Here is a 26,559-nt window from a genome sequence, read left to right as displayed (position 1 = left end):
CATAATTGTGTAACACAATGTGATTGTCACTCACTCATAATGTTCTTAAATTTAATGTACATGTGTTGATTATCTTGAGAAAAGGGTAATTTTTGATCTGCTCTGCCAATAATCAGCACACATATGTGAGACCACCAACTTTCAAGCCTGAAATTTCAGTGGGATGGAAGATGTTGTCGCTTGAAGATTACATCAGTGAATATATGCAGCTCCCAAATTACAGTTTCTATTGTCTCTCATGTGATATGGCTTAACCACCTATGTCCTGGTTGACAAGCCAAACTTGTTGCATATTGCTCCACCACCAAAAACATGTAGGTGGCCCAATCTGAAGAAGGGGCAACGTTAAACGTTCAGTAGTTTATGCCCTTAAACTAAGCCTATTTTGTGGATGAGGCAGTTGATGATACCCCTTAAAAATATCCTACAAGATTGACCATTATTCTACCTACCCTAAGACAGTATCCTCCAGAGGTGCTTGTTCACAGTCAGATGCTATAGAAAAACATGGGAATTTTCACCTTATCTGACTGAAACTGGGATGACATCTAACGCCTATGGGTACCATAAGTTCCCCAATAGTTGTTACCTGAATTTTAGGCAGGCCATGAATGCTAGTCCTGCGTTGTAACTCAGAAATATGGAGGGAAGACTTTATCCTCTCAGAAATGGTACATTATAATATTTTATGTGCCTGGTAGGTATATACCTCAGATGCTAATAACGGAATGTATTGTTAGGACTGGAGCTGGTAGTTGCATTGAAGATTTTAAAAGTGCTACAATTTATCATTTAGTATAACATGGGAGGTGTGTGAAATGTCATTACAAATATAAATCATACTAATTCCTAATGTGACAACAGAAATCAGTCAGCTGTGGTACTTAGTGGGTGTGTAGGTTTCTACAGTGCTAGTTAAGCAGTGCTCATGCAAAAAAAGTAGTATATTGCTTACCCTGAGAGATCACTGCCTCTGGCCTGTGCCTGGCCGGCAATAGCATCCATAATGGCATCCTGGGAATACATGCTGATTGGGGTGTTATACTGGGCGTGAATGATTGTGGCTTTGCCTCCAGGACCTTTGACCTCAATGGGCTTGTGGGTGGAGAGAGCTGAATCCTTAAGCACGTTGGGGTTGAACTGGGGTACGAACTCAGAGCTGACAGGAAGGGAAGGGAGTTGTGAATAGTGCAATAGGGACATGCTAAAAAAAGGTCAGGTGTTAAACTCACACCAGATCAAAAATCCATAGCCATGTTACAGGTTATGGTCTTCAGGAGTGAACAGAGGTTAATGCATGCATTGATTGTACACAAGTCATAACATGCATATTTGTCAAGATGCATACTGAAAGCATTGCAATTAGAATGGAGAAACATAACTAACGTTTCTATTATTTGTTGCACTGTGTTGCTATAATTGACACTTAGTAGGTGCCTTGTTAACATAACTGTCACACTTTCTAATGTAGCCAGCAAGAATGTGCACAGTTCAGTAGAATAGCAGAATACAGAATCTAATCAGATTTCAGTTTACTTTATTCAGATCAGTGAAACATATTTTTTCTTATTGGCTTCTATGGCTTACTGCACTTTGCACATCCCCATTACTCCCTGTACTACCTCACTGATTAAACTCAAATATATAGTGTCGGTTACAGTTACTCCTGGTATTTATTTTGGTGAAAGGAAGGGCGGGGTTATTAGGAGATGCCAATTCCCTGTTGCTGCACATTATTCTAGTTGCTACTTTGATCAAGAAGAATGTATATCAGAAAATGGCCTTATTAAGAACTCTTTGGAAACACACTGCACAGGTTGAACTGAATGTAGACAGAAGAACTTACTCTGGGACTAACAGATGAATATGCCATGACAACAGAGAAACAACAGGAAGAAGTTATACATACCCATGTCTCTTTACATCTCCACCCAAGAGGCTTTGGTGGAGCTAATTACTCTAAAGCACCCAGCCATAGATTAATGCTAAGAGGTTGGAGTTTTAATTATATCCTTTATTTGGTAGCTTGAATTATTAAAGTGACACATTAAACTCAGGAGTTAAATCTTAAAAATGCATTCACGTACCCTAACTATTAATACAAATGTAGCTTATTTGCTTATCACACGGCTGTAGATCCTCAAATCATCTCTGAATTCATACTAACACTGTCCTTCCTTCTAGAGGGTGGTTACTTTCGTTCCCATGATGGACTGTAATCTAAGGGGTCTATTCACTAAGCTGCTGAATCGAAGGGCTGCTGTACGGGCTATTCACTATAGCCCGTACAACTCCCGAAGTTGGCCGAGCGGCTCAGTCGAGCCGAAGGCATATGCCTCAGCTCGACTGAGCCGAGGTGAAAGCCAAAGCTGGCCGAATGGTCGGCCATTGGCTGGCCGACAGCCCGCTTCTGACAGCTGGGCGGAGCCAGCCGTCATCTCACGGCTGGCTGCAGCCACTTGCAGAGATCAGTGGCCAGCGTCCAGCCTTGATATTACAGTGGCCTCTCCGGGTTCTAAGTGTGTAATGACATCTGTCATTACTCTCCCGGATGCACTGGGAGTCTAATACGGCTCCTGCCCGCCCAGGAGAGAAACACTTTTTCTTTCCATTGCTGCTGTCAATCAGCAGAGGGGGACCTGCAGTTCTCCATCAGGTCCTCCATCTGGTGATTGAAAGCATCAGAAGGCGGGTGCAATAGCTAGTTTGCTATTGGCTATTGCAAAGTGAACTAGCCAATAGGAATCTAGCAGTGCATGCCTATGGTTTTTTTTTTTTTTGACGGCACCAGAACCGCCCAGGCAATAGAAAACAGCTTGGCGGAGTTAGCTGTCACTGCTAGCTCCACACAATCGTTTTCTATTTCTTCAACTATTTTTCTATTCTGCTCGGTACCACAGAGGTACCGAGCAGAATGGCTGAGTCGAATGCTGCTCAGCGGCATTCGGCTATTTACTCACTGCTGTTCGGCATCTATGCGAATAGGCCGAACAGCAGCAAGTTGCCTGCCGGAGGTTCGGCTCAGCCGATTCAGATGATGGATCGGCTGAGTCGAACTCCTTCTGCACTTCGGGTCGGCCGAACATGCTGAGCATTTTGGCCGACGCGAAGCCACACGATGTTCGGCTATTCATTTCAGGCTTCCACGGCTGATTTCAGCCGTACAAGCCTGAAATGAATAGCCGAATAGCGGCTTCGGGTCAGTTATTCACTCTGCTGCCATCTGCAGCTTAGTGAATAGACCCCTAAATGTAAGAATATAGTCCATCATGGGAGCGAGCTTGGAGTGGTGGCTACATGTTTAATTTATATACAGGATTAACTCTGTAAAATTAAAAAAAATTGTACCGGTGTTGGCTTTTTCAATTTAAATAACCTGCACTATTATCAGTATTTGTACAGTGAGTGTGGATTGGGCTTTTCCTAGTGGTTGTTAAAGGTAACCTGTACAGCATGCAACTGTTGTATTGTTAAATACAAACCGAATGATCTTGCAGTCCCTTTATGGGCTTCTGGCATTCATATTAATTGAGTAAAACCCTTATACAATGCAATACACATCGATGTCACCAGTTTCTGGTGTAAACAAGCTAGAAATGTTTGGGCCTTGCATTAATAAAATTGCTTCTGACTGATCACCCAATTTGGAAAACATGGCTTTAAACTTGGTGAAGTTCACAGGCAACTTTTAGCCATGCAATCATGCATTGGTTTGCGGATAGTAGCACAATGCTCTAAATCAGTCACACGCAGGTGGTAGTGACAATGTTGTTTTATTTGGGGGGTGGACTTTGATCGGTATCACATAGTTTCTTTTTCCATGATTTAGACCAAGTGATTGCTCTCCCCCTTTGTTCAAATGAGCAACTAAAAGCCACAAAAAATTGTGGAAAACTGCATTATGATCAAGCATAGTAACAGGACAGAAATAATTATTTGATCACACTATTTTTTAATTGTATGATCAAAAATCTCTCAGTAACCCTATCCCAAGGGTTACTCTGCCTATATTTCTTGTGGGTCCCTTCCAGCCTCCTAGACTTCAGGAAGGACCCTTTCTTATGTAGAGGCAATGACAACTTTAAATGCCATTGAGTTGAATATCCCCAACAGGGCAGTCTAAAGAAATACAATTTTAGTTTTTTTTTGTATGTTAGCATCAACTGCTGGTTAAACAGTAGTGTTAATTCCTCCTGCACCCACATATAACTCTGTCAGTAGCAGACTCTGTTGACCCTTGTCTATACCTTATTTCACCACAGAATCCAAATACAATATTGAATTTTCAGTCTGCCACTTTGCACTGTAGTTTTTAATACTATTGGTCTATGTGCATAAGTCCAAATCTTTCTATTAGACATAGAACACCTCTGATGCATGCTTTAACAGCAACTGAATTTCACACTAAAGTCACATCCTATCCCAGTTATGTTCTTATGTTTTCACCAAATACCATGCTGTCCAAAAATGCACGCAGCAATACAAAGGGTCCAAACGACACATAACAATGCTTTTATACTAACTTGGCAACAGTGTTGGCTATGATCTGCAGAGAGAAAGAAGAGAGGTGAATCAGTCAAGAAAGATTTGTTGGTGAGGTGGCTGAGTTATATTCATGATCGTCCTTTTCACTATGACCCAGTCGTTATGATGGTTACAAGAGCATGTAAATATTCATCAGTTAATGTGGCCCCTTGGGAAGGAATCCCATACTTCGTACTCCCCAGAGGTTCATCCAGAATGATAGAACTACACTGCAGGGATCATTACAGCATTTAAAAATTCAATTTATGTCCTTTTTCTTGGTACAAAGCTGGTTAGAAGTACATGAAATGCATATTGTATGGCTGTGAGATTTAAACATGGCTATATATCTACATAGTGGCAAGAGTTTTTAATTTGGGGAACACGAGCATTGTTCTTGTTTTTCATCAGATTGATGGCAAGGAACAAAATTATCCCCTGGTCCTGTCAGCCCTGTTAAGAAAGAAAAGGAAAAGCAAAGTCCATTACCCTTTATTACCCAATCAGGTTTAAGTTGACTGTAGGTAAACTTGTCACTTTGCTAATCAGTTCTGATTCATACTTATGACAATGTGGTATGATCAATCTATGTACATTAAATTATATTTAAAGCCAAACATGTTTTTTCTTTCTGTTTTAGATAGGGAAGGGGTAGGGAAGTTTAAACCCCTCTTTGCCATCTTTGTCCAATTGAAGGGATTTCCCATTACTTCCAGTCCTGTACACACATCTCCCCTGATGGGACACCAAATTAAAAAAGCTGATACCTTACCTCTTTTAAAAACTATAAGGCATCTTTCTGCTCTAAATAAACAAGTTACTTGTTGAAAGATGTATTCTTGACATGGTACTGATGATGTATTTGTCTTGTTTAGTGAGACAAAACAACTAGATGATGATGATGATTTCAGCAACTAGGTAATAGCAACATGTGAAAAAAAAATCCTTTTAAGAATATATTTTGGCTATGGTGTTGGTTCTTGCAAGGTTTTTATTGTTGCACCACATGTCCCTGATAATCTGTTTTGCACTATTACAGTAATGGATGCAGATAGTTTATAAACCAGTATTGGCATAACTGCACTGCATGCTTGTATTTGAAGGGCACTTGACATTAACTGAAGCTTTCAAGCTGTTTATATCTTGTTTATATCTGTCTACAAATAGAAGAAGAAAACAACTGTATAACTAAAATACTGATATGAGTAATAGATATAAAATGTGTGGATTACACTTTATCCAGCAAGACTTATAAAGGTTTCATGTCTGCTGGATGACTCTGAAAAGTATTTTTGTGGAAATGTTTCCCCAAGGACATTGCTTGGTCAATTAAGCCCTGTGTTCCAAAGCATGAACCTTTTGTGTCACCTGGTATTGCTATACTTTAATCCTATAGAATAAATGCACAGAGATAGCTTGTATCTCTGCCTTTGGCTAGACGATAATACATAATGCATATAATCTAAAGGCATACTCGGGGAAGAGTCAACACAAGCATTACTGACATTTTATTCTTGGTGAACTGATCTCTTTTGCATCACTTAATGCTTTCACGCATGCTGTTGACATCTGGCAACTGAAAGGATTTCATAGCATCTATGATTCAAACATTGCTGTCATGCTTGATAATATCCTGATTGAAATAAGCTGGACCATCATCATTGGCAAATGTTTCCAAGGAGACCACAACGGCTGCTGGCTTTGGCTTATATGGCCATTTTCTGAGCATTACAACAGGGCCAGTGATGCTAAATATAATGTGATTGATGCTTTTATGGAATTGGACCATTGTTACCCAATATGGCTGTCAATACATATGTACATGCTAAATATTAGACTCTCTAGACTGGGTGAGACCCTCGCTATGTTGTCATCGCGCATGCTCAACCATCTGATTGATGCCTGCCGGTGGCCATCTTTTTAATGGACGACGGCAGAGAGAGGAGGGGACGTTCACCCGGCGGGATAAGGTATGCTGCCGGGTACCCTCCTTTCTCCCGACACTGTCGGGCTCTCGGTCCATGACCGAATGCCCGAATTTTTAGTGGGGGGATACAATGCAATGGTGACACCCGGGTGCGGGCCGCACCCCCCACACACCCCTTGTGACGCAACTGTCTTAGTGAAAAAGTTTTCATCATCCATTTATGTCCAAGCAAAAATGCTGTTTTTTATTTTCCTTGCACATGATTGGGTATTCTTTTCAAAGAGAATTTACACCACATTCACTAAGAAAATTTCCTTGCAGTGAACAACCTATTTGCCTTTAGTAAATCAACCCCATTATCCAGTAAAAGTATGCAGATCAGGAGTTTTTTTACATCATTTGAAGTATACTTTTCAGAAAGGTTTTGGAAAACATAAAAATTGGAGAAACATGAATACCAGACAATTATAATTCTCAGTTCTCTGAGCCAACGCTTCCTATTATAACTTTGACAAAATATACAGAACCGTTTGAAAAAATGATAATTTGAGCACTCCATTGCACTGATCTTAGTTACCCTACACATGTTCAAATCCACTTGACATGCTTCTACCCAGCCATTTATATTTTGTGTTAATGAATGCAGGTAATCTCCTCTGCATCTGTGACCTTCTTCTAGAGTTTTTCCCCTTACCATTGCTCCTTTGTTTGTGGCTCCTATGTCTTGATATTTTGTGCAGACTTGGCATTTGCTGACACCTTTTGCTGACACATTGGTGACAATATGGCTTGCCACGCTTTCATGCTGCCTGCATATTTACACACCTCTTGTCGCTCTACATAACCAGAAAGATCCCTCTGTTATTTCCTGGTTCAGCTTTCCTGATTCTTGAATCATAACCCCAACCCTATGATAACCTGATAAAGGTGATGATGCTGAGGCAGAGATGTAACATGATGCAACCAGTGAGAAAGTGTCAATTGCCTTGTTATGCAGTGTGGCAAATGTTTGTAAACCACAAGACCTGGTTAGGTAAAACCATGAACATGTTTGTATAAATAGCGTATTAAGCTGTTTTTTTGGAGTTACTGTGCAGATAAGTCTAGTTTTTTATAGACTTATCTGCACATATGAACTGTTCAGTTTAAAGTTATACATGGAATCTCTGATATTTGCACTTGCAGTCCTTAGACCTCTCTAGGATAATGTTCACCCCAGATTTTTATTCATTTCTGTCTTTCATTTTTTTTTTCTCTAATTGAAGCAACGCTATGGTGTTGCTTATCCCAATAGGGACCCCAACAAGGGTTCTAACCTTTTCCTACTCTATCAAAAAAAATCTGTCCACAGATCTCCTGCTGATCGGAGTAATACAGAACAGATGTCATGGACATTTTTGGCCCTCCCTCTTGCGATGGAGGACCCATATTAGGTCTATGGGCAGGCAGATGTAAACAGACATGCATCAGTTTACATCCTTTTACTTCACATCTGTCACATTTAGGGCTAAAAAAGAGATCTAATCAGAACAGCCACGTAAAGGGGCTTTACATGCTATTTGTTCCCATCAAATCCCTTATCTCAATGATCTTACAATCTAAAGTTCCAATCTTATATGCATACATGCTATGGAAAATTTAGACAAGAGCCAATTAACCTACCAGTATGCCTATGGAGTATTGGAGGAACCCAGAGTAAACCCATGCAAGCACAGATATAACATGAAACTCCATGCAGAGTGTGTCCTGGTTGGGATTCAAACAAAGGTGAATTTTCCACTGTGCTGCCTACACCATAAAGCGGACCTTCACTCATAAAATGGACTTCCTCTCATCTGCTACCCCATCTTAGACAATAGCAGAGTGTTTATTTATTTTTATTTTTTTGGCCATTTTAAATACCTTTTAATCTTGTGAAAAAAAGTATTGCAGACCTGCAGTATGTCTGTGCATGAGCAGGTTGTCACATGGTGGAGATCTGTGGAGTGTTTGTGCATGCACAAACAGGAATTTCAAGATGGCTCAGGAGTGCAGCACAAGGATAAACAAGAACAATAACACTGGCCTCCATGGACTATTAAGTATTTTTAATTTGCAGACGGGCAAATCTCTTTGTATTATAAACACATTGATGTGCAAAGCATATAAGCTTCTCCTTTGTGCACTCTGACAAAAAGAAGTATGGATATCTTATCAAGGAACTAGTGCTTATTCTTCTATCTCACCTTTTAATCCTGATCCAAATGCTTTGTGATGTACGAATTCAATTTTAGTATTTCAAGCTAGTAAAGTTCACAATTCAGCGGTTTTATACAAAAAGAGTAATTGCTTCTTTAAGAAGACTCTACTTATTTTTGTTTTGTACTACTATGCTACTTCCTATATCTTTTTACTGTCAGTCTGCCATTATTTCTTCCTTTTTGTACTGTACCTGAGTGATAAACTAGTGTATTTTAAATAAGGCCTGTTCTGTTATTTGCCCAGAAAACAGAGAATCTGTTCACTAGGAGACATGTTCTGCCATTTCTCTTAGCCTCTGAAATATCTGCCTGCTATAGTATCTAGTGAGATATATTAGGAACAAGCTGGAGACTGTAAGCAGATAGTCATATAGCCATTTTTGGTATGTGTTCAACAGCTGAGCATCCCCTTACAGTCAAACACAGTGTAACAGTATCATTTGGTAAAAAAGGTCCCTGTGTCTGTTTTAATCCCCTGAACCTCATCCGCGAACGTCATATGACATTTTTAAGGTAGAACAGGAGGTTAACAAAATCAAATTTATTGCTCAGTGGAGAAGATGGAAAAAAGCAATGTATTTCTAAAGTGGAAATACATTCATTCAGAGCTGAATGAATATATACAACTTCACATTCTCCAGATGTTCATGTTATTGCGCTCTGCCACCAGAAGTAATACCCATTTGCAGTAAACTTTCAAGTCAGCAGTGGAATCCTTTACAACATTCCAGTACAGAAATGAAAGTAGTACGTACTGAATGATGAAGAAAGCCTACAGCACAGAAGCAATAGGCGAAGTTAGCACTAGAAGAACTACTAGAAATGTTTTCTTGGTGTTCTGTGAAGAAATACCTCAATGAAGTGGAAGGAAGGGGTCAACAGCCTTGATTCTCTATTTTGGCAGTTGTAATGGTGGAATGAAAAACCATTAAATTTTTGTTCATGCTAACAGCTAAAACCTATTCACATGTAAATAATTTGAATATGTATGGTCTTATGGATGAAACATTTCGTGGTGTCATAAGTACAGTAGATCTTCTGTGCATTGGTGAGAGTTCATATCTACAGCTGGTGACACAAAGCCTATAGAGTTTAGGATTTCACCATTGGCCACCTCACAGGATTGGGACATAGCTCCTAGGTTTCATCCATTAAGATGGCCCCGTTGATGAGAAGAAGGTAAGTGGTGAGAGCAGATGTGATGTATCGTAAAGTAAAAATATTATCAGAACCAGTTGTAATGTCAGGCAGACAGCTGATGGATAAAAATGGTATCAAACCAGAACGACAGTCAGGATGCCAGGTGAGATACCAAAAGCAATCAGGAACAGACAGAAGCTATAAAGAACCGTTATGCCCTGGCACTGGTACAGTACTCTGAACATCTTAAAGCTTACCTGTGGGAGAAATGTAAAACTGCTTTTGAAGTGGGGCTGCAAGGGTTAAATGTTTAATTGTTTTTGTAGGGTACCATTAAAAGCAGTTTTACTTGCCTTACCAGTCACTTGCTCTGCAGCTGGCGCTCTGCACTTCCCTCCAATGATGTGGCTTTTGGGTGGGCCCTCGGCCTCTTCACTTACCATGCAGGACTTCTGGTCTTGCATGGTAAGTGATGACATTAGAGTGCAACCAATGGACAGAACACCAAAGATGAACAGTTTCAGTGGAACAGTTGCAGGGAAAGGAGGAAGCCAGCAAGTGTGAGGGATAAAGTAAAAAAAAAACCCTGCATTTAATGGTGCCCTAGAAGAAACAAAACAAGAATTAAACCCTTGCAGTGCAGGGGTAGCTTACTGCAAGGGTAGTTTATAATTTTTCCCAAAGATCAGCTTTTCACAGAGTATTCAGGTGATATCCAATATACATAGGCGCGATGTCTGCATGCAGAGGTAGATGTAAGCCAGCAAAGCATTTCAAAGACATCTACGAACAGCCCACATGGCCTGAAGTAAAAGGAGCCAGCAAGGATCATGCCAGGCAGGCAGTCTACCACAATCCACTGGCTTGTTACCCGTGGGTTATGGGTATTACAGGGTTGGATGTAACTTTATTGCCATTACATTTTTAGGTCATGCATATATTAGTTTCAGCCATTTTTGAGTAAAAAAAAGGCAACCAAACATTGCTAATGCCATCCATTTTTTTCTTTCGTCTCTTCTGCAAAGTTTAAAGCTAATCTGTATTCATTTCAGTCTATTCATACTTATACTGATGATGCCTTAATTATTAACAAATGTTGTTCCAAGCTCTAAATTCCACTGCTGTGTGAGAAATATGTAGCACTTCCTCAATAGACCAGCCAAAAAGTGCAGAAATTAGATGTCTGTGGCCACTGTCTGCAGGAAAGCCTAACTCAGAGGCCAGTGGCATGCCCCTGGGAGTACTCAGATCACATTACTCTCCAGTGGTCCATATTTTTTTCTAAATCATCTCCCTGGATCAGCAATTAAACCACCAGTCTAAGGCTGATCCAAAGTTAAAAAGAAACGGAAGGCACTAATAAATAAATGTAAGCTGAGACAGCATATTCCCGTAGACCTGCTGCATCACTTACCATTCCCTAAAGCTAAACTCCAGGTGTACTTTTATAACCCTTTGAAGCTGCAGCAGCTATCTTGAATCCACCTTTATTTCCATATTGAATGACCTCCATCATTCATCAATTACTTCTTCCTCTAATCTGTACCACTGATGACCCCCCTCACACACACACACACACACACATACACCTAATAGCTTTCTCTGCTATCAATCATTTTGTTCCAATGCTTTACGTGAAAGAACACATCCTTAGCATCAGCCAATCAACAGACTGCACAGCTAAAGTCTGCAGCATCCAGTGGCCAGCAGGTAGAAGCAGGCACATAGAAAGGGATCCCAGGGATGTGTTCATATAATTCTTTTGAAAAATATCCGAGGCTGAATGATGTGACATTTACAGGTGTCTGCTGGCCCCTGCCACCAGAACAATCAGCAGAAGGCATCACTGCGTCTTTAAAGAGGTATCTCTTGAAAAATAAAATGATTTCACTGAACAATTTTAATTGCATGTTGAGGGGGCGGAGGGCAAGGGAAGCTATCATATGCATACACTACACTTCAGCTGTAATCGATTAATTTTTATTAATTATAACGCACATACAGATCCAACTACATCGGCCTATACACATACAGCACAGCAATGAAGTAATAAAATGAACTAGGATCACACTAATCCAGCACATTATTAATCTCACGTGCCCCACTCAATATGGCCACCGCTTGAGTGGGGCAACTCAGAATAATAACGTGCTGGATTAGTGTGATCCTAGTTCATTTTATTACTTCATTGCTGTGCTGTATGTGTATAGGCCATTGCCTTGGGTAATTAATTGTTAAGTTTCCCAGTCCTAGGAATAATGTTTACTAAGTCACCCTCTGATCCACTAAATTCAAGCTGTACCATATGACTGCTACTAGAGATTAGAAATTAAAACTTGTACCTATGTTTTTTAACCTTTTTTATCCAATTCAAAAACCAAATAATTGCATAAAGTTGTCTACACACAAAGTATATACCTTAGAAATCCCAATTCATGTTTGAGGGTAACTGTAAGGCTACATTCACACTGGCACTCCTGCTTTTAGCTTTTCTAAATGCAGCTGATAAGTATAAAAAAAAATCTTACACTTCCCAGATCACTCTTTCCTGTTTTAGGATGTTACGGCTTTATAGAGAGTTTATCCATTTTTAGCAGCCATGTTTAGGTGCATTTAAATGTGTTAAGCCCCGTTTAGAGTTTTTAGTCAGATCCTTGCTGCACAGAATTCTATTTTTGCTAAACGCAGCTAAACTTAATGCAGGTAAACACAGTTTGAATGATTCCATTAAAAAATCATTACATGCTTTTATAAGCATTTAGAAATGTCCACTGAGCGCATATAAATGCAGGTTTGACAATGCAAGTGTGAATGGGGCTATTAACATGCTCATGGATTGACATAAAAACGTTTACAAAGTCTTTCTTATATTTCTTATCTCAGCAATTATACCAAAAGGCCACCTGAAAGCCGTCCTTTCTTCCTCTGCAATACCTTGCCCCTCTACAACAAATCCCAAATAGCATTACATAATCAGTACAGCTGTAGTAGCAGAAAAGTCAATGTTTATGGCATTGTTAGAACACTCAATGCTCATGCCAGGAATGAGAAAGCAGACCTGCTCCAAATAATATAACCAACCACCAACAGTTATTGTCAAATGCAGATTCAGACATCAGTGTGAGAAGCCAAAATAAAGCGGCCAAATTCATCCAGCTCTGCAATGAATTGTTCCAGGGTCCTTTTTATTGTTGTCTTCCTGTAGATTAATTTTCCAATTGCCAGTCCAATCACATATTTTACAGATGGGTACTGTGTCTGGCATCAGTTATACAGTTTTAAAAATAATTTTCTTATTTAAAACTTCTGCTCTCTCAGAGATTCCACGTTCTCCACAAAATTCTAATCCCTCGCTGCATCTTGATGAGCCTCACTCCTCTCTAATTGCAGTTTCCATAATGCTAAAAAAAAATGATATATCCATTGAGAATGAGGCCTTTTTATAATGGCCATGGCATGTGGGGAAAATTGGGAACTCCTAAAAGAGTCTCTATGGTATATAACTTGTATGTGATTGAGCTGAAATCTATGTAATAGAAATGGAACAAGTCAGTTTTGGGTGGACCCAGCTCTACTTTAGATTATGAATGGTGATGAATTGTGCCAAGCAGATATAACTGTGAAACACATTATATATAATATTTTACAGTTAAACGAAAATATTTTACATACCCTCTAAGAAGAAAGCTTTCTGAAGCACTTCCCTTGACACTTTGCTTATGCATCCCAGCCATTTCATTAAGGGTCTCGGCTGAATAAAGGCCAATGGGATTGTTATATAGTCTTTTCTTAGGTGAACTAAACTGGTTTTGATCATTTTCAGCATTTACAAAAACATCGGATGTTGCACTTATGCTACGTCTGATAGGAGATGTTTCAGAAGTCACAGAGTAAGAAGACAAGGAAGGTTTCAGAGATGGCTTTACAAAAGACGAATTATGTGACTGGTTGATCTCTTGCTTGTTCAGGTAGCCTGAAATTGTCCCGTTGGTGGTTGCACCACCACCCAGAGGCACAGCTGATTGGCTAGAAAGAGAACTGAAGGCAGTTCTGCCATTTATATCCAAAGCGTTGTCCTGTAGCAGCACACATGCAGGCCAGAGAGGAGAAAACAGCAATCAGAGTAAACATGCAAAGGACACAGTAAAGGACATATGATATTTCTATGATGTAAAGGCAAGGCATTCTAAAACACATCCAGCCATATATATATTTTTTTTTCTAGCAAGTAATCAAGCTGTTAGTTTCATATCACAGCATACTCTGTAATGCAACTCACAGAGACATTAGAAAGCTTATTAGAGACATTTACTGAAGTAAAATTTCCCTGGATAAAACAGGTGATAACAGGCATTTTGGGGTATTTTCTCTTTGGCAGGCTGTTTAGTTTTAAATATTTAAAATGAAGTATAAGTCAGAAAACCGCAGTCCTACCACTTACAGGGGGTTATTTTTATCTGCCATTTTGGGCCATATTAATCCAGCACTCTAGACCATTGATAAAAAAAAATAATTCACATAGATTGAAGCACAATTTTAAAAGATTCAGGAAAGAAATCTAAAATTAAATGTATGTTGACCAAAATTGAGAATATACTGCACACTCTACACCTGTGGGCTAAAAGCTTTGCAAGTTACAATTTATATAAAACAAAATTAAGGATGAAGCAGTTTTAATGCTTTCTTGTGTTTAACTAGCGTTTTATCTTTAATAAAAATATAAAGTCAGCAAAAAGGGAAGGTGGACACTCAGCAATATACAGATTAAATGTCTTCACCAAGTGTATTGCTACCCAGATTAACATTAATATGTTATACAAAATGTACAGTTTTACTAAATTAGTATGGGCAATGCTCAGGGCTCCTAGCTTTCTGCTATAGATTTAGAGATTCAAAACATGTGCTGAGATATCTAGGAGCTGCCATTGCTGCCATTCTGCAAATTCTACTTACCTGAGTGTCACATACCGGGACAATTTTGAACTATCTAAGGTCAGAGTTAAATCAGTACTTCTGGAATGCATACAGTATATGTTCCAATTCAGCTACTCAAACTACTGAAGTCTGATTAACCACTTGGGGGCCAAGCAACTAGTATTTTCAGCTGAAAGGTGTTTCATTTAGCACAGGTTTTCATTAAAGGCAAAGTCCACCTTTTGAAAAAAAAGAAAGTCAATGAATGCAAAAAAAAAAAAGTGCATTTATTGATTTTTTTGCATTGGAGTCTGCTGAGCATTGCAATGACAATCAGGGATCATGGGTGCAGTGCTCCGGCTCCTGCATACTCTCCTTCCTGTTCCTGTCCATACCAAGGTATGGACTTTCAGTTATAGGGGCAAAAAAGTGTCAATGGATCATAGCCCCTATACTCCATTGTTAAATACAAGTCCCTCTGCTGCGGTGGCAGATGGGTCTTGTTATTTTTTCAATTACAGATCCTGCCAAAAGAACTGTGAATGGATGTTGCATCTGTGCAGGTGGAGTCTTGCACAGCCGCAACATTTTCAAATATGTAAAGAATCTTGTGGGGAGAAGAACCCAAGATTATGGTAAGAGGGTGGGGTATTTGGGGGTGGGGGGCTGCAGATGTGACCCACCCTGGGTGTAGCATGAAACATGGCCAGAAAGATGGAGTTAGTCTTTAAAGTGTCAGTGTACCTCTGTTCAAAGAACCCTGAAGTGGTTTCCCCACCCCAAATCTATTATGCCCAAAATCAGACCTGATATGCAGAACAATCATGCCTCTCCTCTGCACTGGACAGTATTTGCATACATTTTTTTCCCCAGGTGCCTGTGCTCCAGACGTGACTAGCTCTTATACACCTCTAGATTGTAGTCGTGCCTGTGCACAGGAGACCAGCAGAAAATTGAATGTAAAGCAGGACCGGACTACATCTAAGGTCTGATTTTGGGCATAATTAAAAGGGTGGTGGGTGGGTATGTATTACTAGATAGTTTTTTGTTTGTACTTTTAATTAAAGGAGAAAAATGTAATGATTAGTATGATTTCTACATTGTTCCAATCTGAAATACAACACTGTACTTGGTTCATAAATGACAGATTTTCTTTAGGCTTAATCCAAATAGTTGCTTTTCAAAAAAACCCAAGGCAGACAGATTGCTTCGCAAACACTTTTAGTTTTGATATTACTAAACTCTAGAAATAATCTAAACTGTAACTCATGCGTTGTTTACAATAACAATCACCATTTCCAGCTCTTATTGGCTGCCAATGCTGAAAATATTGGTCATTATTGCAAATGGTGATCGTCATACCGTAGCAAACCAAGCCTTTTATCAAAATATGTATTAGATTTATTCTGGCATTTTGTGTGGACTTTTTCATTAAGATTTTATATTTGGATTTTGACTCTAGAATTCCTTGGCATAAAGATGTTGAGAAATGAAAGCTCTGTACTATAGAATACACATTTGAACAGTCAATCAAAAGTATAAAAACAGGTCAGGACGTCAATAAGTTCTTGATTAAATTGATGAAGCATTTTTTATATGGAAGTAAACACACGTTTAATAGTTAATAGCCTAGCAGCTCCTCTCCTGCAAACTTTCACACTGTCTAATAATAGGAGTAGAAGTTGTTTTATATACTGACATGCAATTGAAATGTGATAGCACTGTCTGTTTTCTAAGAACAATAAGGTCATTCTAAATGGCAGATCCTGCATTAGAGGGGCATGGTGGTTGTTTTCTAGCACTGGTGCCATTAAGATTGATACTATAAACTTTGTAATGCATGGATTTGTAACATTGCAGTGGGAATCTGTGGCACTGTTAAAAAAAAGTATTTTGAACATTATACTGAAGCAATCCTTCAACTATATAATCTTAATAATGTTCCTTGCACATGGCCAGATATATGCACTTTTTTTCAGCAAATTTGAATAAAACCTGTTCCCATTCAAATTGCATAACATTAAAAAATAAAGAAATAAAATTACTGCTTACTGTTTTACTTGCTTTTTACCTGCTGAACAATCTTAGCTGCTCCCCCCTTTCTATGTAATATTAAGGATAGGGCAGGGAGTTATGTCCTCACTAATTAAAAATGTCTGCACTGTGTTGGCAGATCTCATTATTAGTCGTTAACTAGATGGCCAGGACTGTCTATCCTAACAAAGGCTTAAAGAAGATCTTTGGTAGTACATTATAAGTTAATGCATTTAAAAAAAATCACTTATCTCCTCTTTATCTCCACATTGCTATCTATTCTAAGCAATGTAAGTTGATTATAGCATCCTATGTTTAATCTTGCTCTAAAGAAACAACTAATTAAGATTTGTTTTAATTATTTTAGGTAAGCTGTGTGAATGGGAACACATAACAAACATATAGTGAAGGTTTCTTAAGGTGCCCATACACTTTACAACCCTCGCAAGACTTTTGTCTTGCAAGGGTTGTAAAGTACTTAAAAAAATGTACGATCTGCCCATCTTGGACAGGCAGATCGTATTTGCGATCATCTCAAGCCCACCCCCTGAGGGGCAGGCTTGCGATGACTACAATGAGGGGCGGGCTTGCGATGACGGCAAACGGGCAGTGTGCGCACCGGCCCGTTTGGCAATTGTCGAACAAGCAGGCCACTAACTCGTACGATTCTCGGCGGGTTTTCCAGCCTGCTTGTTCGACGGAAGACGTGCGACCGTACAGTAGAAACGGTTGCACGCCTTCCATACACTGCACGATTCTCGTACGATCGCGGGATGTCCTGCGATTCTCGTACGAGAATCGTGCAGTGTATGGGCACCTTTAGATTTGACTTGAAAAGGTGGAATAAAACTTTAGACACCTTGATTGTCTGTTTACAGCAGATGCAGTAGGGTAATTTTCAGCATGAGAACATTGGCATAGCTGTTTTGGGAACATACAGTTTGGTGCAAAGACATTTTTACAGCCAAGAAAATAATTTGTTGCACTCCCACGCAAAAATCTTAATGCATACCCTAAGCCAACTTTTAACCTGAGCCCAACCCCTAAATTGTACATCTAAATCTAAAGTTTTATTCCACCTTTTCAAGTCAAATCTAAAGGTGCCCATACACTGCACGATTCTCGTACGAGAATCGCGGGACATCCCGCGATCGTACGAGAACCGTGCAGTGTATGGTTCCGAATTTCGATTCGGAACGAAACGAATCGCACATGTCTAGTGTGCATTGATTTTCTTTTTCTTATCTATGTTGTCAGCGTCGTGATTCCCCTCGTGGTTGCCGTGCCGTCTTCCTTTCAAAGTCTCTTATTCCGTTCGCTAATCTTTTTTTCCTCTTCTGCTCCACACGTCTCTCTTTCAGTATCAACCTCTTTACCTTTCTATATTTTTATCCAAATGTACTACATGGCTTCCATCAATAAATAGCGCTCTAATGTGTACCCAACATGTTTCGCCACTTTAGTGGCTTCATCATTACCAGCTGAGGCATCAATGGGGAAAGAAAATGTCTTACATGGTGACACCCACAAAGAGCTGTTGAGGGTTGATAATTGTTTTTATGGATGTCCGTGGCCCTCGTGGAGATTCTCCTAAAGGTGCCCATACACTGCACGATTCTCGTACGAGAATTGTGGGAAATCCCGCGATCGTACGAGAACCGTGCAGTGTATGGAAGGCGTGCAACCGTTTCTACTGTACGGTCGCACGCCTTCCATACACTGCACGATTCTCGTACGATCGCGGGATGTCCCGCGATTCTCGTACGAGAATCGTGCAGTGGTGTATGGGCACCTTTAGATTTGACTTGAAAAGGTGGAATAAAACTTTAGACACCTTGATTGTCTGTTTACAGCAGATGCAGTAGGGTAATTTTCATCATGAGAACATTGGCATAGCTGTTTTGGGAACATACAGTTTGGTGCAAAGACATTTTTACAGCCAAGAAAATAATTTGTTGCACTCCCACGCAAAAATCTTAATGCATACCCTAAACCAACTTTTAACCTGAGCCCAACCCCTAAACATAACTGTCAACCTTATCCCAACCTCTATACCTAACTTTTGACCTTTAAACCTTCAATGAAACCTTTCTTGACAGAAATATGGAGGCTGCCATTGATGACTTTCACTGGGTTTGTGCATGAACTGCCAGGCAAATCATATTTTAGGAAGGAGGGCAGCAATGCTAGCCCCTATATTTCTCCCATAACAGGTGTACTTTTAGTCCAATCTGATTGTACAATCTCATTCGGGCTTATGTAGATGGCGGTTGTTTCCCTGCGTATGTCTAACATGTCAGCAGATTCCTGTTCACTTCAATAATGTAGTGTGGAGGACAATTCTGAACCGCTATAGTCTACTTTTTCTTTAATTATTGCACATCTTCTAAGAGAAGCAATATATACTATTCCAAAAACAAATTATACAAATTATCAGAGTTTTTCTGTAGTTCCACATTATTTTCTAGTTATTCCCTCCCCGGTTCACACCACGAAGTCTGCGTTCCAGATTGTTCGGCCTCTGGAACGCACTACAACGCAAGCCGGCCGGCTCCCTGTGTTCAAGCCCCCCACCCGCAGTGCGATTGTCCACACCCGGAATGCAGGCACATTAGTGCCTGCGTTCCGGTCTAGTTTAATCTGCAAAAATAGTGCTTGCAGCATTTTAGCAGATTACACTGGACCGGAACGCAGGCACTAATGCCTTGCTGACACCAGACACAGTGCTTTCTGGCCAGAACGTGCTGCATCGCATTGCGACCGGCTCACTAGGTTGTGGGGCAGGAGGGGGCATGGCGGTCCATTGAAGTGAATGGCACCGTAGCCACACCTTCCGGCCACAATGCAAACAGCCACACGGGAACGCAGAGCACATCAATGCAGCATTTTGTTCGGACCGGGTACGCAAGCAATGTTGTGCCTTGTGTTCCCGTGCGGCCAATCGCAATGCGGCTGGCTCACTATGTTGTGGGGCTGCGTTCCAGAGCGTTCGGCCACTGGAATGCAGACTTTGTGGTGTGAACCCGCCCTATCATCTGGAGGTGAAGTCTACACCAAAAAAAGTGCATATGAGGAAAACAATCATTTGATTCTACTTTTTTCGAGGAAATATTTTCCAACTAGTGAATAGTGATGATGTAGAAATGTTATGGGAAAAAAACTGCAGTGAGAAGGCACTCACCAGAAAACATCATTTCGAGCTACATGCAGTTAGAAAGTGTAGGATGCAGCACTGCATGAAATTAAATTTTCTTGCAGCTGGCTTTGCAATTACAGACGTTTTGGTATAAGGGGTTTACTTGCAAATCAAACTGCATTGTGTCCAATAGTTGGTGTATTGACCAAAGGTCTCCTGTAATCATGTGCATATTTAATGCGTGTAGTTTTAGGCCTTGGATAACTTACCTAGATGTGTGCCAATTTTACAAATGTGTTTTAAAACAAACACAGATGGAGAAACTAGGAATGCCAAAGTTACAATGAATGAGTGACGAGAGAAAATCTGAACATAAAATCGTTAAATATCTATGGAAACAAAAATAGTCAGTAGTGTACTTCTCATGACCTGTGTCTTGTTTTAATGCACAATGATCTGGTCTAAAAGTACATGTCATAGACTGAAGTAGCACAAGTACCTTCTGATGTGGGATCACTGGCAATGGTGACTCCATTCGTGGTGTGGATGTTGGAAATGGACCTAGACGTTTAGATCTGTGTAAAGAAAGAGCAAACATCAATAGTTGTCCTCATATGTTTCTATGACTAGCAATTTAAGTCTATACTGTCAATTCATTGAGGGAAATTTATCAAAACTGGAGCAGACAGAATCTGGAGCAACTGTGCATGACAACCAATCAGCTACTATATATTGAATTTTCAAAGCTTAACTGAACAAACTGAAGAGAGAAGCTGATTGGTTACTATGGGTAACTGCTCCAGATTCTGTCTGCTCTAGTTTTGATAAATTCCCCCCATTGTATTTTCAAGGAAGCCAAAACAGCTGTGGTAAACATGTAATGTATCAACATACAGAATAAGACTTAAGGGTTAAAGTATGAATGCTGGCAGAAGGTTTCCCATCAATGGGAGAAGCATGATGTGATTGATCATGATGACCTTTTGGCAAAGGGGTGTGGGAAAAATAGGAAAACAAATGTTTGGAGAGGGGGAGCAGGAGACTGGGTAGAAGGGGTCAGAAGAGGAGATAATGCAGGAAAAGAGGTCAGTGGAGGTAAGGGGGGAGGTATGAAAGGGCAAGAAGGAAGGGGAAAGGGGGACAATCCCAAGAGTACAGGGATATGCTCTAAATATTTAGGGCTAAGAGATTCAGAGAGGCAAGTGTGTAATAATGCTGAGTTCCCAAATTTTGAGGAATTTGGTTGATAATCCTTAACGATACTGGATAGTTTCCTATTACCAAGCATCATATTCATCCATTATTTTATGTCCTGTAATTTGACCCTGGGCTTGTTCAAGCTCTGGCTATGGTTTCTTTGGTGGCCAAGAAAAAAAAATGGACAGGTTCTGTTGTGAAACCCAGTTAATACAGGGATGATATGGTGGAGCTATACAAGGATCCTCTGAAATAGTGATGTGGAATAAGGTTTGAATGAGGCCAAATATTCTAGACCAGAAAGACAATAACTTCAGGCAGGACCACCAGGTGTGTAGATCATCACCTTATTGACCACAAGCCCTAAAAGATCTGTCGCTTTAAAACGGGATCGCTTTTGCTATGTGTGCAGTGACTCAATACTACCTCAAAATAACTTTACAAACAGATTCCACTATAGTTTTTTTGATGGAACGTTTAGCTATTCTGGGCCAGATTTTCCCCTGAGTCATCCATGGTCACTGTGAAATGTAAGTCCTATTCCCAGTTTCTAGTGTGGGAAAGGGGAGAATGGGATGGATGAGGTTTCACGGCACAATATAAGAGATATTAGTTTACGAGATTCAGGTAAATGTAGATAAACATGCTAAAAAATTGATTTTATATACAGGAACTACGAATTCCAGGTAACTGTGGAATTTGCTTCCTCCCTCCTGCCATGTCATAATTATTTCCTCTTCTGGGCATGTGTAATTATTGTCTTTGCAAGCCGATCATCTCTGCTCCTTTCTTCACCTCCCTAAACAAATGGAAGGAGCAGAGAAAAATACCATATAGTTTCACTTGAGTGACAGCTCTGAGTTTGCTAAGGCTGCTGATATCACATCCAAAATGGCAGCACCCAGCAGCAATCTTGGGTTTCTTTTGGATCTCTACACAATGGAGGCATTTACGGGTAAATAACATGCATAAAATAAGTGAAATGCACATATAACATTATGGGAAGATTGTTGTTGAAATGAATGGTATGGTGACATGGCATTTTTAGTTTAGAAAAAAAATATGAGATGGGCAAGTCATTGCTGGATTGCCTTTATTTTGCTTTAAAGTAGCTAGTTAACCCAAACAATGGTAAACACAATAACAGAGACCTGTTGGAAGCACTCAATGGCCATGTCTTTTATTGTAAAGTAAATTACATCTGAAATATGGATTCCTTTTCTGTCATAATGCCCAGTTACTGGTAGAGAATAATACCTTTGTATGCTTCAATTTCATGCAGTCTAATTTCCTCCATATAACTTTTGTCTACTAGCAGGCCATTGAGGGAAGTCATTACTAGGTTTGCAGCAGGCTCCATTCATTGTTTCTCATCTATGGTGTGGCACTTATACATCCAATCAGTGGAAAGTATTTCCATCAAAGGTTATAAAACTTCACATGTTCAGAGTTACCTAACCCTATCTTCTCCAGCTGCTAGCAAACTGAGGGCACCATTGAAAGAAAATTATGATTAAAATGATTGTGTTTAATGAGTGTAAAGACCGAACCTATACAGTAAGCCAAAAAAACCATTAGAAATATATTTTACAGGTTTAGGTACACTGCTAAAAGTCAATATCCAATTGATTGCTTTGGGTTAAATTGCCTCATCCCTCACTGAAATATATTATCCACCAATACGTTAAGTCAAGAGACACTGGATTGAGGTATAATTAAATGAATTATGAAAGCACATCTGCAATGTACACCATCCTTTAGACCAGGGATGCCCACATTTTTTTGTCTTGAGATCTACTTTTCAAATGACGATCTGAATGAGATGTACCAATGAAAAAATACACCTTTATTTAAAAAAACCAGCACATTAATATCATTACTGGGACTACTCCCCCCTCTTGTCTCTCCTGTCTCCCCTCGCTCTTTCCCCTCCTGTCTCCTCTCTCTCCTGGCTGTCTCTTCTCTATCTTTGCCGTGGCTGTCTCTCCTCTCTGTGCCCTGACTGTCTCTTCTCTCTCCTGGCTGTCTCTCCTCTCTCTCTCTCCTGGCTTTCTCTCCTCTCTCTCTCTCTCCTGGCTGTCTCTCCTCTCTCTCTCTCCTGGCTGTCTCTCTTCTCTCTCTCTCTCTCTCTCCTGGCTGTCTCTTCTCTCTCCTGGCTGTCTCTTCTCTCTCCTGGCTGTCTCTTCTTCTCTATCTCCTGGCTGTCTCTTCTCTCTAGACCTCTATGATTAAGCCCAGGTGATGAAATTTGTTAGGGACTTGCACATGGAGGAGTGATCTGATGGTGTACACTTGCATGTTTTGCTGATGTGCAATAATAAAGACTGAATTTTATGCATGTAAACCTATTAAGTGCGGCTGTCTCTGAAGATGCATTTACGGAGGTGAGAACGCACTTTGAGCCTGCACCTGGGACATGCTGATGGTGTGAGACAGTTTCATGAATTGGATCGGTGAGAGTCTTTTGATATTGCATTTTAAAATTGCACTATTTGTCCTAACAAAGGGTTAAATACTTTGAAGCATTGTATGTTAATGAAAAGTTCAGTCCGGTTTAATTAAGCACATATCAGAATACTAAGCACAATCAAGTGCCAGTCAATATAATTTGCTAGAGAATCCAGCACTTCAGAGTGCCCCAGGTGCACACAAAACATTAAATCCCTACATTTCACTGATACTGATTTTTTTTTTTTTTAAATCGAAGGCAAGAATTGCTCCCAGCTCATCCCAATGGCTCAAAGTTGGGTCTCCCTAACCTTTTGAGTGGTCATAAGAGAAACACAGAGGTTGCCATTCTCCTTCTGACAATGCTGGTTCTGGTTGCCTGTTTTTTTGCTGACTCTCTGTTTAAATACTTTAGGTTTTTGATACATACTAAGTAAGCATGTAAGGATTTGTGACTTTTTTCCCTTTCGATACATATTTGGTATCTATTTACTCAGAGCAACCTCCCCTTATATATTTTACCAAAAAAATGGGATTAATATTTCTTCACTAAAATTACTTTGTGTATTTGTTTACGGAACATATAGATTTGATAAACAGTTCTGCAAATATTATGTGTCATAAAGAATTGTGGCTACCACTTTTTTTTCCATAGAGTCTCTGCTTTCATAAAATCTATCATTTTTCAGTGTTTTAAGCGATTTTGGGAATTCTCAATGAGAGATAGTTAAATAATACAGTGGCATTGCCTCCCTGCTTCCAGCATGCTGATTGGATAATGAAAGTGCTGCAGGACATGGATGAGCTAATCTCTGGGCTTTCCCCTCCTCTAAACATGTTCATAGTGTTACGCTGGCCATACACCTATAGATTATCTGCAGATTTTCTATGGTCAGATGGAAAAAGTGCAACAGATTCTTCCATCTACGATAAACTGTGTAAATGGAGGAATCTCCCATTGGGCCAAGCTTCAGTATTTGCTAGTCAGCCCCACTGGCTCTCAAACTATCTTCACAATGCCTTCATCCAATCAGATTGTTCAGGTATTTTGAGAGCCAGCGGGGCCGACTAGAAAGATACTGAAGCTTGGCCCAGCGGGAGATTCCTCCATCCACACAGTTTAGCATAGATGGAGGAATCTGTTGCACTTTTTCTACCTGACCATAGAAAATCTGCAGATAATCTATCGATATATGGCCAGCTTCAGACTGACAGCACTGTGCAATGCAGTAGAGTTCTAGATCATAATGCAAAAATTTTTTCCTGTGAAAATTTGCACCTAGTATAATAACAGGTTTAGGAGTCTAGATAATATATTAAATCTTTATTTTAAAAAAACACATGTAATGCTTTTTTTTCTAAGAAATACATAGCTGGATTAAATTATGATATAATTTATATTTGTCAAGAATTCAATTATAGTGTTATTCCTTTTGAAGTGCCAGGAAAACAAGAGCACTTGGAATAGCACTTATAGCAGCTATAGCACTTGGAATGCTTTTATACAAGGTCTGAACTATCAACCGTTTAGCACTTTCTAAAATGAACTGAAACACACATAAAATTGGATATAATTTAGCTTGTCATTTCCAGTTGTCTTGTATTGTGTCTTCAATTTCTGAGGTATCTTTTGGAACCAAAACTGACTAACAGGAAAAGCTCTATCTTCTTTCTATACATCAATGCTACTTCCATGAGCAGAAAGAAGGAACGTCACCACTTTGTCTGCTTTCAGCAAAATAGCTCTTCAGTGACCTTGCAGCATTTTAATGGATGCTCTTCTGTGATTTATTTATCCATTGATGTATTGATCTTTCCCTTCATTTGTTGGCTGGCATCACTTACATAGACACGGCTACATTGTTATTTAGGTAAACCTGTTACAGTCCTGGACAAATCAAACTTTGCATATAATAAAATGCATAAGCAGAACCTTGCTTTTCTTAAAACTGCATATCAGTTATCTAGTAGGCTAGACCTATAAGAAGCTAAATATGTATAGAAAGCTTGATTTTTCTTGTAAGGACCCTTTCAGACAGGTGCCTTAAGTTCCTATCTGCAGGAGATCCATGCACATATCCCCTGCTGATTGGCATAGATGTCACTATTGTGACATCAGTGTCCGTCCAGTTTTTTCCTCCATCTTGCAATAGAGTAAAAAACTGAAATTACCGGACCCATGTTGATCTATGAGTACATGTCCGTTTGCATCAGATTACCTCCAATCCAGCACGGTCAGGTCCATCAAAATGGAACTCTGATCTGTTTGTTTTTCCAGACCTGGCTGGAGGACAACTGGATGTAAACGGATGCCCGTCTATTTAGATCCGGCTGCTATTAGACTAACATTGGGCTTTCGATCAGGTCCGCCTGTCAGTTTTACACGGGCGCCGTCTGTTCCAATGTGTATGGAATCTTTGCACAGATCCGCTGCTGATCAGAACAATATGGAATTAATGTCGCTCTTGTGATGGAGGAAAAACTGAGCTCTGCAGACTACATGTTAAGTCTATGGGGAGGTTGGGGGATTGGGGGATTACCTCCCATCCATCACAATCAGGTCCACCAAAATGGAACTCTTATGTGAATGGATATGCGTCTGTTTACACCTGGCTGCTCATAGAGTAATGTTGGGCTTCCGAGCAGGTCCATCTGAAAAGCTTACAGGCAGACCTGGACAGACTGCCTATGTGAAAGGGGCCTTAGAACTAAGCCTGCCCCATTGCTTCTCAATCCTTCCTATAAAATGATGGAGTGAATAATAGGGAGGGGGGAAGGGTGGGGTTAAGTGTAACTTTTCAAAAGTATTAAAACTTACATATAGGGGTCTATTCACTATGCTGCCGAGGGCAGCCGAGTGAATGACCGATCAGAAGTGAAGTGAGCCGAACACTGTTCGGCTATTCACTTCAGGCTGTTACGGCTGATTTCAGCCGTACATCGGCTGAAATCCGCCATACATCGGCCTGCTTCGTGTGGCTTCGGGTCGGCCGAACATG

General features: G+C 40.0%; 1 protein-coding gene across 2 annotated transcripts in view; it reads right to left on the bottom strand.

Moving 5' to 3' along the window:
- LDB3 (LIM domain binding 3) overlaps positions 1-26,559 on the bottom strand; it is a 146,221-nt gene that overhangs the window by 72,153 nt on the left and 47,509 nt on the right. For both annotated transcript variants that reach the window (XM_018569943.1, XM_018569944.1), the window contains exons 4-6: positions 20,415-20,490; positions 4,524-4,546; positions 956-1,159 (exon numbers count right to left, since the gene is read on the bottom strand). In XM_018569943.1, coding sequence (XP_018425445.1) covers positions 956-1,159; positions 4,524-4,546; positions 20,415-20,490 — 303 coding nt within the window. The remainder of the gene's footprint in view (positions 1-955; positions 1,160-4,523; positions 4,547-20,414; positions 20,491-26,559) is intronic.

Source organism: Nanorana parkeri, unplaced genomic scaffold (genome assembly GCF_000935625.1).
Source record: "Nanorana parkeri isolate BGI_ZX_2015 unplaced genomic scaffold, ASM93562v1 scaffold1429, whole genome shotgun sequence".
Classification (NCBI taxonomy): domain Eukaryota; kingdom Metazoa; phylum Chordata; class Amphibia; order Anura; family Dicroglossidae; genus Nanorana; species Nanorana parkeri.
This window is presented reverse-complemented; position numbering and strand designations above follow the sequence as displayed.